We start from the raw sequence: 13,818 nt of genomic DNA, 5'->3' as shown, positions 1-13,818 counted from the left end.
ACTGTTACTGATCCTTGTAGTAGCCCCCCAAAACTGTCTGCAAATGCATTATAAGGAGCTCATTAGTATTTTAATACACTCTCCTTGTGATGCATGAAGCTGCTGGTAGCTGTTGTGTGTGTGTGTTGCACAACAGCTGCTTCGCTGCCCCCTCTCCCCCAAGAAAAAAAAGAAAGAAAAAAAAATTGTAAAGCTTGCAGTGCTGTTCTTCCCCTCTGCCCAGCTAATGGTGATTCTGGAGTCCCAATTAGCTGAGAGCTGGCAAAGGGGAGAGCCAGTTCTGCTGATTTGCAGCTTCCCCTGCTGGCTCAGGAAATGCGATCAGCTGATTGGGGCTTCCCCTGCTTTGTGTGTGTATGTATGTATGTATATATATATATATATATATATATATATATATATATATACCCTGTTTCCCCGATGATAAGGCAGGGCCATCAAATAAGACAGCCCCCCCCTTTTTAGAAAAAAGTGTAAAATAAGGCACCCCCCCCCCGCAAATAAGCCACCCACCGATACCTGCGCTTACCCGAATCGGGTGGTACGGTGGGTGACTCTTTACTGGACCATAAGACACTCTTTTTCCACCCCAAGAAAAGGGGGTGCATCTTTTGGACTGAATACACTGCGCCTCCTCCCCGGTACCTTTTTTAAGTGGCGGTGGTCCAGCGCGGTCTCCTGCTGGATGGCTGCCTCTTTGCAGAGCGACGCATAATGCAGGAGAGCGACCCTTGCGCTTCCTGCCTGGTCCCGCACTGCTCTGTGATTGTCTGCAGACAGACACACCTATGTGTAGAGGAGGAAAAACCAAGAAGAAAAATTCTGAACCAAATTATTTTTTCTTGGTTTTTCCTCCTCTATAGGTCTATGTGTCATATGGTCCGAAAAATATGGTAACAGAAGACACCTTCTGCATATGCTAGTTGGCTTTGAAGAAAATTTTTTTATTTTTCTTTATTAGGTTTCCTATACTTTTTTATTTTTTTCTCATTGTTTTCACTTTTCTTCCTGACAGCAACAATATTTCAATATTTGTGCCTCTTGGTTTGTCATAACAATTGTTATTTAAAATTTTTTGTTAGGGTTGCAGAAACCTGAATTGGATACTTTTTAAATGTAATAAAAATATTCTGGCACAAGTGCCAAACCTTAAAAAGGAAGTCGTATTGAGCATTGGAAAATAATTAATAATAATTAACTAATAAAAATAGTGCATATTTAATTTTCCCACCACCAAATTTCGCCGTCCCACCCGGCTACTTTTTCATGCCACCCAGCTGTAAAAAATTTCTGGGGAGACCACAGATTAAGAATTATAAAAAAGATTACTGCATTGGACTCTAATGATCCTTGAATAGTAGTAAAATGAATTGAGAACAATTACATGTATTTGGCTAATAACAGTTGATTATAAGTGCAATTAGAGTATTGTGCCGTAATAGCAGACTTGAGTATAGACTTGCTTTTATCGTTGACGGATTACTTTATAGCAACATTTTACCCGCTCCGTATCACCAACAAAAGATAGCTAATAATTCAGGACTGTGAAGAGAGGACAAGGTCACATGACTTCCCCAGGCTCACAGCATGGCGAATAAGGGGTGTAAATTCTTCAGGCCTTATGGTCTTTTCAGCTATTAAGCTTGAGGTTTGGTAGTCATAGTTGGCTTTCCAGAACCCTCAGAGCAGCTCTCTCGCAAAACAGAATTTGGGCTGATGTAAAGTTGCTCAATGAACAGCAAAAGGTTCTGCATTAGAAGAAACATAGAAGCATGACGGCAGATAAAGGCCAAATGGCCCATCCAGGCTGCCCTTCCCCATCATCCATTATCTTCTCTTCTCCCTGTGAGATCCCACATTCCTATCCCATGCTATCTTGAATTCAGTTTTCATCTCTACCGGGAGACCATTCCGTGCATCTACCAACCTTTCTGTAAAGAAGTATTTTCTTGCATTACTCCTGAACCTATCACATCTTAACTTCATCCTATGCCCTCTCCTTCCGGAATTTTCATTCATTTGAAAAAGACTCACCTCCTGTATATTATGTTTGGTTAGCCATATTTGTTGGTGCAAAGTGCTTTTATTGTATCATATGTGTGTTTATTTGCTAATGCACTGTGATTGTTTTTAAAATTAATAAAGTTTATACAAATAAACATCTCTATCATATCTCTTCTCTCTTGTCTTTCCATATGATAAAGGCCACTAACCAACTTTGTAGCAGGCCTCTGGACCAACTCCATTCTATCTATCTTTTTGAAGGTACGGTCTCCAAAATTGCACACACTATTCCAAAAGGAGCCTCACCAAAGACTTATCAGCTCCCTTTTCCTACCAGCCATTCCTCTCTTTATGCACCCAAGCTTTGTCACCTTTTCTACCTGTTTTGCCACTTTGAGATCATCAGACACAATTACCCCCCAAGTCGCGTTTTTCTGCCGTGCACAAAAGTCCCTTGCCCACCTATACATTAGCCTGCTAGCTTCTAATATGAAAATTGCTTCTATGTTAACCTGAATAAACTTTCATTTCCATACCACATAGCCCAAAGGCAGCAGGCAGGCATTGCCAAAATTTTAAACTCTTTCAAAAAGACAGACCAGAACCATTTGGATAAACATCGATTCTATACCCCAGTACTTCAGCCAACATACGGTAATTTTGTAAGTTGTATTTATTTATCTACAAGTAATAAGCCTTACAGCATACCCTTTTAAAATCAAAGTACTTCATGCCATGTTCCTTTCTTGAGAGAGGAGTTATACATTTCCTAAGAATTTAAATAATTTGGTATCCTTAGTTTCTTTTTCTGTTCAAAAGAAATCCTCAAGGAGTTTATAAGTCAGAGAGCTTGGGTGTACTTTCAACAAAATACGTTTACCATTGTTAGCAGCATGGAAAGAAGCTGAATCATATAAAATATTTACCTTCTGCAATTCTCTCAAGAGGGTTCTGATTTATTTATTAGAGTCCAGACACAGTTCTAGCTAATTAACGTGCAACTGTAAGATCTGTATCATGGATATGGCTAATGTCAAAGCCCCCACACAAAATCAGTAATTCACCATCCTTCTCCAATTTCCTATAAAGAACATACAGGAATCAAAGAGAAACACTGTTCAGGCCATACCAGTGCTACAGAATCCTATACAAAATGCCTTCAGCAAATTTCCCTGTCTCTAGAATGTGTTACTCAAAAGTTTTAAAAAATATTTTGGCAAGGAATGATGGATGCATAGAATAGCCTCTGAGAGCCTCTGTGCTTACCCCAGGCTGAATTCAAGACAATCTGGGGTAAGTACAGTAGATATCTAGTTGCCAAAAGGAAGACGTGGATCAAATGGCTTGTCAGCTTGTCTATGTCAGTGGTCTTTATTAATTTAAGAGGGGCCATTTTAGATCCAAATGAGTTAAAGGAGAGCCATCAAATGTCTACCTATGCAGAGTCGCAATACTTAACCAGTGAGTGTCGAGGACATCCACCATAACTAGCCCACCATCAAAATTTTTCATTGGGGGTATCCTCAAGTAGATTTGCTTTGCCAAATGTTTATTGAGAAATGTCTTTCAAGCGAATTCAAAAATCTCAAGTAATTTCCTGTATATAAAAGTGTAAAAACTGGTTCAGAAATTATTATTTTTATATTTGTGAGACTCCTCAGTGTACTGTATTCCTCCCACCCTTGTGGATGACATTTTCACAAATTACAAGAGCTGTATAATGAATATCCTCAGTCAAAGGCTCTTATACCCAGCTATCATACCATCATTAGTATGATCAAAATATATGGTGATCTGATGAAATGTGCTTAGGCCCAGAATCTATAAATGGCGCCAGCCACGTGTCAGTCATGCTTAGGCACTGTTTACAGAATCACACCTAACGATGCTTATGTAAAATGTAGGCCAGGGTTTTAAAGGCTTACATTTCGGGTGCTTAAGTTTTTGGAGAATTGCGTTTAGCGGTGCTTAAGTCATACTCTGCCCTTAGAAAACACCCACTTAGTCATTAGGCACCGCTAAGCACCATGCGATAGGTGCCTACCTTTTATAGAATCGGGTAGATGCCTATCACCCAATTTTTTTTTTTTTTTTTTTCAATTATTGAAACTATTGCGGGGATTTTGCCTATTAAGTTAGGCGCCTTTTAGAGAATCTGGGCCTTAGGGCTCCTTTTCCGAAGGCGCGGTAGCGGTTTAACACGCGCTAAACCGCCAGACGCGCTAGCCGCTACCGCCTCCTCTTGAGCAGGCGGTAGTTTTTGGCCAGCGCGGGGGTTAACGCATGATGAAAAGTCACGCACGTTAGCCCCGCTAGCGCGCCTTTGTAAAAGGAGCCCTTAGTGTCTAATGCTCAGTGTTCATTTAATATGTTCAATTGAAATAACATTAAGTTTCAAGTTTATTTACAATTTGATTAATCGCCTATTCCAAATTCTAAGCCATGTACAAATCAGCAAAATACATAGTTAAAATATGCATAAAATAAACTTTAGTCAGATGGATTTCTGTCCACTCATAACTAATCCTACACATCAAGCAGGTCACACTATTGATATGGCTATAACTTCATCCTCTTCAATAGATAGTTATTTGACAGGGTCTTATCTATCAGTACCTTGGAAAGATCACTATCTAATTCCTATAACCTATCTGACTTCCTCTATTAAATTAGTTGCAGCCAGCAAGATCATAAAATATAGAGATTTTAACAATTTATCACCTGACTCAATTGCTGCAAATTTTAAGTTAAATCTCTTGGACTCTTTAAATGACCTTCTATCTCAATGGAATGATTCCACTAAGTTCTTATTAGATAAATTAGCACCGATACAAACAAAATGTATTTCTGCACGAAAATGGTCTAATCCCTGGTTTTCAGCAGAACTCGTTCTAGTTAAAAAACAACTTCGGTCACTAGATCGTCGTTGGAGAAAAGATAAGAGTCAGTCCAATTTTGAAAAATTTAAAGAACACTCCAATATCTATAAAGAAAAAATAAACCAAGCCAAAATGAAATATTATTCAGCCCAAATTATGAAAGCCAAAGATGTTTCTATGCTCTACAATATTTTAAAGTTGGTGGCTCCCACTGTTAAAAAGCAAGTTCAATCTTCTAATCCTCTGCCTACAGCACAAGGACTACCAGAATCTTCTTACCAGTCTCAATATGTGTAATAAGGTATTAATAGCGCTGTAAAAAATCATCCAAATATCAACAGCGCTGTGGAATCTATGCAAAAAATCATGGCACATCAAAATTTGCTCATCAAAATAATCCAGAAATCTGGATGATGCAGCTATCTTGTATCTTTGGAGGGGTCCAACGGAGCCCCATTTTGTAGAATTATTCTTTCCTCAAGAACTCTAACCGTGGGCACAAAATCTTCTTCAAGGCAGTTAATAAATCCTAATAAACAAATAAATTAGCACAGGAAAAACTTGTCCACATGCTCGCTCAAAACGGCAAAAAACAACCGGAGGATGCCAACCATGTGACCTGCAGAAATTAGTCCCTACTTTATTGATAAAATAGTCATAAATGGTGTTCCTCTTTATACAACATTTATGCCAGATGGATTTACTGCCTGCATCTGAAATATCCAGAAGCATATCTCTTAATTGTAAATAAACACATATCTATCTCTCTCTCTAATCCGAGAGAGCTTAAGAAAACATTAAATATTGGGGACACTGGTAAACCCTGCTGCACCCCACAAGGATTACTCGAGCCACCTGAGAAATCAGTTGCTGTCTTAACACAGTAACTAACAAATGGAATAGAGTTATACAATTTTGGTAATTATATTGTTCTGTATGCTATGGTTCTTAAAAAGTTTAATGTATAATTTGATTTTTTTGTGAGTTCTGAGTTCTGGAATATAGGGGGTTATTTAGTTGTGCAACTATGAGGGGGGTGGGATATTAGTTGTAAACTGTTTTTTTTTTTTTAATACAATAAAAAATTAAAGTAAAAAAAAAGAATAGAATTTGTTAATAAAGCATATTGCATTTCAGTTTGCAAAGTTTTAAACATGCTTCTTATGGCATTTCCTTCCTTTCCTGCTTTCAGAGTATGCAATTGATTTCAGCATTGGTCTCAACTGGATTAAACTGTAGTTCTGTGTGTAAAAAAATAAAATAAAAGCAGTTTGATGCTGGGAAGGAGTGGGGCAGAAGGCTGATGATATAACATCCATGGGTTTAAATCAGTACAGTATTTGCACCCACATGGTAATCTGTTCCTTTTCTGTACTTTTCAGCTTCATGTTTCCAGTAGCAGGTGGCATTGGCCCTCCTCAAGGTCTGTAATGAATTTTGGCTAATTGCTTTCTCCTTGTTCTTGCTTGTCTTTTTAAGTATAGCACAATTTTTCTACATGTTCCCTGTACAAAGTTTTCATGCATGTTACAGGGACAAGAAAATCATTCAGAGTTAAGAGTTCTACTTCCTCTGTGTCAGTAAGCTTGATGTTCATGTCCTGAAGTTTATAATGTTTTTGTTTTACATAGTTTTTAGCCCACTGATCCAAATAGCTTTTTCTTGTTTGTTCAGCTTAGCTGAAAGTTAGTCTATTGGTAAATGTACCGTATATACTCAAATATAAACCGACCTGAATATAAACTGAGGTAACCTTTTCCCCCCAAAAAGGAGGAAAAAAGGTTGACTCAAATATAAACAGGGGGAGTTAATATTCAAGTGCAGTGCCTTGCCTTGCCCTGCCAAGCTTTGCACCCTGTTCCCCCTCCCTTGTTGCTCTGCCATTCTCTGCACAAAGCCCCCTCCGTCCTTGCCAGGTTCTGTACCCTTTCCCCCCTCCTTACCGATGCCTTGCAGTCCTCCACTGGGCCTGCCATGAAACCTGATGGTCCAGCAGTGTCCGGGACAGAAGGGATCTCTTCCGCCTCCTCTCCCAGCCGATTCTAATTATTTTTATCTCCTCCCACATGCCCCGCATACCGTTAGTTTCTCTGTGGTCCAGCGGTGAATCATGGCAGGAGCGACCTTTGCTCTTGCCCGTGCAGAGCCACTAGCTAATTGGCTGCCATGAGTTCTCGCAGCAGTTAATTAGCTAGCAGTTCTGCATGGGCAGGAACAATGGAAGGTCGCTCCTGTCGCGATTCACCACTGGATCACCAGGGATACTAAAGGTATGTGAAGGAGGCAGAAGGGAGATACAAATAATTAGAATTGACTGTGACAGGAGGTGGGAGGGATCCCTCTTGTCCCAAACACCGCTGGGCCACCAGGTCTCATGGCAGGCCCAGTAGAGGCATGCAAATAGGTTCGGGGGGGGGGGGGGGTGTCAGTGCTGACCTGAATATAAACCGAGACCAAAGAAACAAGTGGGGAAGGAACTGTACACATAGGCTTTGGGAACAAATAAGGTTTATTGAATATGATTATATATTAAAACAGCACATATATAATAATAAAATGCTACGCTCACATGCGCACTCTCACCGCGTGTTCCCTGAGATCTGATCTGTCGGGATGTGCCGGCAAAAGTGCGCATGCGCGCTTACTACGTCACCAAGGGCCACAACTCCTCAGCATTGAAAAGTTGCAATTGGCTGTATGTCCGTCCCTGCCCAGGAGGGAAGGGGCAGCCCCAGCACCAAGGGCAGCAGGCACCCTCCTTAGGCAGAGCAGGTCCTGGGGAAAGGCTTCCAAGCAACCGAGGAGGGAGCAAGACCCTCCCCCCAACACATAAACCACCAGCACCCCCTACCCTTTCCGTCGCGGCCCAGGAGAGACGTGGCAGTACGAGGCCTGGACGTCACCGCCGTGCGAAGCCTGCGCGCTGCACACTGAAGAAAGCGCTGCTGCTTGCTTGGGCGGACATGTTGGTGGCGGCGGCTGTGGAAGAGGGAATGGGAGGATGCTCAAAGCTGTCTTTGTAGGAAGTGCTTCTGTCCAAGGGTTGAAGGCAATTGGACAAAAGAGATGACGGGAAGCGTAGAGGAGTGAGACAGAAGATCAGTAGAGACTCTAGAGAGATTGGAGGAAGTGGCAGCACCCGTTAATGTAACGGGATAAAAAACTAGTATATAAATATAAGTGTAATACAAAGTCCATTTCCTTTGCTACTGGACCCAACATGGTCAGTGTTTCGGCTTCAGATAAAAAGCCTTCCTCAGGGGTGTAGCTATCAATGCAGTAGATGGCACCAAAGTATTGAAATGTCTATAAGAAATGCTCGGGCTTGTTTTATAACGTACAAGAGCTTAATTTATATTTAAATATGAGAGAAGGTTTATTGAATGTGATTATATATTAAAACATATTTGTTCCCAGTGCTGATGTGTACAGTCCCTTCCTCACTTGTTTTTTTGTTTTGGCTTATTTTATATGGAGTTGCTTTTTCTGGTTTTTTTTGTGGATCATATAAACCGAGACCCCCCATTTTTGGGCCATTTTTTGGGCCTCAAAATCTCAGTTTATATTCAAGTATGTACAGTACTTGTTTGCAAAATTATATGGAGCAGAGAGGCCTCTTCTTACATAGAAACATGATGGCAGATAAAGGCCAAATGGCCCATCCAGTCTGCCCATCCACAAAAATCATTATCTCTTCTTCTCTGTAAGAGATCCCACATGCCTATTCCATTCTTTTTTAAATTCAGTTAACAGTCTCTGTCTCCACCACATCTTCCAGGAGACCGAGCCACGCATCTACCACCCTTTCTGTAAAAAAAGTATTTCCTTGGTACAGTTTTAAATCCAACATGTACCATAACACATCACTGATATGTCTGTTTCATCCCCTCCAGCTGTCCATGGACCTGAAAGCTGTATAAGTGGCTTTTTAGCAAAAAAAAAAAAAGAGCTGCATTTCATACCCTCTGTTTTTCCTAAATATATTTTAACAGCTCTTTATTACCAAGGAAACTAGAATACCGTAATATATCTGCCTGGTGATATCCCTGTGTAAGATGAGCACGCTGACATTCTTCATCCATGCCCACAACCAATCATTTTTGGATCTCGTTTCTTATGTTGAAATGAAAATTCTATCTATGTATCGTCTGCTCTTCCATAACCCACCCTTTCTTTGGGTTGTTTTGTTTTGAGAGCTTGCATGTGCTTCTCTTGCTCCTTATTGCAGCATTTGGGAACGGCAACCATCGCAGCTCAGGCATTCTTTCAGGAGGTATTACTAGCCTCATTTGTAAAGCTGTTAAACAGCAAAAGTTTTGTATTAGCTGGACGGTGTATACTTTGTTGGGAAGAGGATGCTCTCGGTGAAAATTGCTTATGACTTTCCAAAACTGATCCTTCTTATCTTTAAAATCGCTTTCTTTTGTCTGTTTGCAAAGTTGGATCAGTTATCCGAGTCATTCGTGAAAAGTTCATTAAAGGGAAATGTTCACATGCATTTGCTAGAGCAAGCAAAACAAAAAACTGCAGACTTTGTACACGATGCAGGCAGACTTTATTTATAACAAATAAAACATTAGATTAAAAACCTTTTACCAGGCAAGGGACCCAACACGGTCCGTGTTTCGTATAATCTTCATCAGGGGTCCAATAAGTGACGTGCTGAGGAAATCTGAAATGCTGGTGACACGCTGAAAGTGTCACCAGCATTTCAGATTTCCTCAGCACGTCACTTATTGGACCCCTGATGAAGATTATACGAAACACGGACCGTGTTGGGTCCCTTGCCTGGTAAAAGGTTTTTAATCTAATGTTTTATTTGTTATAAATAAAGTCTGCCTGCATCGTGTACAAAGTCTGCAGTTTTTTGTTTTGCTTGCTCTGGATTGTTTTTCACTGCAGACAGTTGGACCATTGTTTCTTTACTTTGGTTGCACATGCATTTGCTAAGCATTGTTGTTTACTTGTAGGTATGAGGTCCATGCAACAGCAGCAGCAACAGCACCCTTATCCCCTGGTCACTGTAATGCAGCATAACATGCAGGGGATGATGGGAATGAATTACCCCTCTCCAATGTCTCCAGGACCTATGGCAATGCAGGTATTTGAACTTTTTTTTCTTTTCTTTTATATACATTTTCCCCTTTCTAAAGGGTCTTGCCTGAGCAAGTTTCAAGTTTTTTATTAAAATTTGACATACAGTCAAACCTTGGATAGCGAGTAATGTAGTTTACGAGTGTTTTTGCAAGATGAGCAAAACATTTTATTAAATTTTAACTTGATAAACGAGCGTCGTCTTGCAGTACGAGCACATATACGTGCGTCACGCCATCGGAACGCACAGTTCAAGCATGCACATCTTACGCTGGTCGCGGCTGAACGTAATAAAAGCGTCACGCCCAATTTACCCACAGTTCAAGCACGCACTACATAAGCGCTTCTTACGCCGAGCGCGGCTGGACGTAATAGAAGCACCACACCCAATTTACCCATTGCTCAAGTGCTCACAACATACAGTATTTTGTATTAAAGTTTTTGGGTTGTGGAACAAATTGTCTGAGTTTCCATTATTTCCTAAGGGGAAATTCGCTTTGATATACAAGTGCTTTGGATTACACTTCTCCTTCCGTATTCACGGTGATTGGGGATGAACAGACCTGCGAATACAGAAAAACCGTGAACAACTTTTTCATAAGTTATTTGCGGTTTTCTATTAAAAACCCTCTGTAAAATGATGAAACCATGAATAACTTTCAACACATCTTCCTTGTGTACACCGGGAAGGAACCTCTGCAGAGCTAGGGTCAGACTTCCCCAATGACCGACCATGCCAGAAAGTCCAGGGCTTTGGAGCAGGACCAAGCGTGCCCCCCCCTTGCCTTTCCATCAGTCCTTCCCTTCTTTTTTCCCCTCTCTCTCCTTTCTATGTAAGTCACCTAGAGCCCGCACAGGTTTGTGCGACACACAAATGGAAAATTAGATTAGATTAATTGTGTTGTTTGAACAGCAGAGACAGAAACTAAGTAGTTCTGTGTGATTTTCCACATAAGGGCACTGTGCAGCCATAGAATCTGCGTTTTTCTATATCCAGAAAATAGTGATAGTTGGACCATACAGCTTCTAGACTGGTTACTGAGGCAGCTCCTGACCCAGTTGGAGGGCAGGATGTCAGTTGAGTAGAGGGGTTTCAGCATAAAGCAATTAGAGATGATACTCGGAGGAGTCGGAGTTGTTCTCCCCTGCTCTCATTCCCTACCTTGTTCACTGTGGTTTTCTGCCTTTCCCCGGAAGAGTTTTAACTAATTGGATGAGAAGTTGTTTCTTCACCTCTGTTTAATATTAATGTACATGCTTTCATTCAGATCTGTTTATCATTTCTCTGTTAATTGCTTCTATTTTGCAATTCCTCTTATTGAATTTTGAGGCAGCTTGTGGCTTAGTAGAGTAAGCAGTGCCTTGTTGATAAACGTAAGGGATGAATACTGAATTTCACCTGAAGTGTGAACTTGAGCACCATTATTTGGTCTTTTGAAATTCTGATCATTCTAAGGGGAGAATCGCACAATTACTTTGTTTCTCTATCCCCATCTAGAGAATGACATGGTGAACAAACACCACAGCTTACCGTGGCTATGGAGACACCAAAGCCTGATTGCCACAGAAATGGGAACAAAACTTTTAATCGCCTGCGAGAACGGTGAAAAGCTTTGTCCCCGCAGTTGGAAGCACTCCCTCTTTCCTTACCGCCATTAACTGCTTGTGAGGAGTACGTTGCACTGCATGGGTCTCCCGCCCCCTTCCACCCCAATGTGGAGCCATTGTCGTTCGTTACCACTGCTGGGGATCCCATTTATAAACTCCTTCCTGCCCTCCAGCTGCATGCCCCTCTCCACTGAAGTCGACCCGGAAGGCTTCCTTCCAATGTCAGAGCTGACGTTGGAAGGAAGCCTACTGTGTCAGCTGGGGATCCTAGTTACCTCAACAGTCCTCCTTCCAGATGGGCTGCTCTTTCTTGCCTTCAGACGCACTTGTTCTTTTTTCAAGGACGTGGGCAGCAGCTTTTGCATGCTGCTTGTGGCTGACCTGGAAGCCATCTCTCTGGTGTCAGAGCAGACGTTGGAGGGAAGACTTTGCAGGTCAACCACATGCAGCTTGCAAAAGCTGCTGCCCGCATCCCTGCAAATGAGTATGGCTGAGGGCAGGAAAGAGCAGCCCAGCTGGACAGCCCTGAAGGAAGCGAATGCGGCCCTGGAGCGATCAAGTAAGGGAGAGAGGGGAGAAAGGGGGGGGGGAAGGAGCATGTTGGGATATGGGTGGGGCACAAATTTGGGACAAAGGCTGGAAGGCAGGGGGGGGAGGCACAAACTTGGGACACAAGGGAGGGAGGAAGGGGACACTAACTTGGGACATAGGAGGGAGGGAATAGAATGGGAGAATTGTTGGGCATAAGAGTGTGTGAGTGAAAGGGAAAGAGATGGTGCAAATGGGGAAAGGCAGAAAGAGGAAAATTGTTGAGCATAGAGAGAAAAGTGAGGTAGAGATACTTGGGGAAGAGAAGGATGAGAGGGAGATAAGGTGGTGGAGAGGGAATAGAGGGACAGATTAAAGGGGATGCAAGGGGGAGGAATGTTGGACATAGTGATGGAGGGAGAGGTGTGGCATGGTGTTGGAGGGTTGATAGAAGGAGAAATGTTGAGCATGAGGTTGGTGGGCAGTGGAGAAAAATGGTGCACATGATCCGAGGGATGAAAGAGGGAGGAATGTTGGAGTAGAGGAGTGGGAGAGATGCACTCTGGATCTCTCTTTCCCCATTCCCTATACATAGAGGGAGGAGACCATAGAATGGTAAGATGATGAAGGCAGGGATATGGGCACAGGGGAAATACTAGAAAGGGACATATAGGAGACATAGAGAAGGGAGATGCTGAACATGAGGAACAATACATACACAGAGATAGAAGATGGATGGTGAGCATGGAGAAGGAAGAAATGTCAAATGATCAGGAGACCCTGGCAAGTGAATAAAGAGAAGTCAAAAGAAAACAGAGGTCAGCGCCTGAGACCAACATGATTTCATGATTTGAAGAATGAAATGACAAAACAACAAAAGGTAGAAAAAAATAATTTTCTATTTTGTGATTAGCATATATCAGATTTGAAATATGTATCCTGCTTGAACTGGTGTGTTAGACATAACTGGGGACCGCAAAGCCCAGGCCTTGCTTCTTTAGCTTCCAGCTGGCTTAGGGGGCAGTTGCTCACTCCCCTAACACTATTCCTGTCATTTGTGACTGTGATATTCTGTGTAGCATTCTTTAATAAATTTGGCTTATTCCGTTTTCTTGATAGTGGTGGGGATATTTGTGAACGGGAGAGGAGACAGGGGTTTTGTTGATCCTTGCTCTGTATTATTTATGTTTATAAAATGACAATTGTACAGAATATATTTTTCTTTTTATACTTTAATAAGTTCAATATAAAATGATAACTATTTGAGGCTTGTGTGGATGGGATCAGACGGTTTGCAGGAATGGGGACGGAACAGGGACTGAGCTCATAGAGACAGGGACAAATTTCCCCCACACCTCCTGTGTCATTCTCTCTACCCATCTGCTGACCTGATAGGACTAAAAGAAATCAAATGATCAAGGAAGACATAATTCTCCTTATCTAACAATTTACCTTACACCAATATCAGCCTTATTGATCTGTAGATTCTGGGATCACCTCTGGAGCTCTCCTAAAACTGGCATTCCATTAGTTATTTTCCAATCATCAGGTGAGGAGGTGGATTTTAGTGATGTAACGGATCTGTGGTTTCATATTTGAGTTCCTTTGTAACTCCAGGGTGGATAACATTAGATCCCAATGATTTACTGCTATTTAGTTCTTTTTGCCTGGCACCTCTTCAGATTAACACTGACTTGTTTCAGTT

The 13,818-nt window shown here is 41.7% G+C and overlaps 1 protein-coding gene across 5 annotated transcripts in view; it reads left to right on the top strand.

The window, feature by feature from the left end:
• Positions 1-13,818, top strand: part of SYNRG (synergin gamma) — a 132,583-nt gene that overhangs the window by 5,635 nt on the left and 113,130 nt on the right. For 3 of the 5 annotated variants that reach the window (XM_033921945.1, XM_033921943.1, XM_033921940.1), the window contains exons 2-3: positions 6,265-6,306; positions 9,854-9,984. In XM_033921945.1, the coding sequence (XP_033777836.1) occupies positions 6,265-6,306; positions 9,854-9,984 (173 nt within the window). The remainder of the gene's footprint in view (positions 1-6,264; positions 6,307-9,853; positions 9,985-13,818) is intronic. The other 2 variants (XM_033921941.1, XM_033921942.1) reach the window with 1 other exon arrangement.

This window comes from Geotrypetes seraphini, chromosome 15, assembly GCF_902459505.1.
Source record: "Geotrypetes seraphini chromosome 15, aGeoSer1.1, whole genome shotgun sequence".
Taxonomy (NCBI): domain Eukaryota; kingdom Metazoa; phylum Chordata; class Amphibia; order Gymnophiona; family Dermophiidae; genus Geotrypetes; species Geotrypetes seraphini.
The sequence above is the reverse complement of the archived record's forward strand: the minus strand, read 5'-3'. Positions and strand labels throughout refer to the sequence as shown.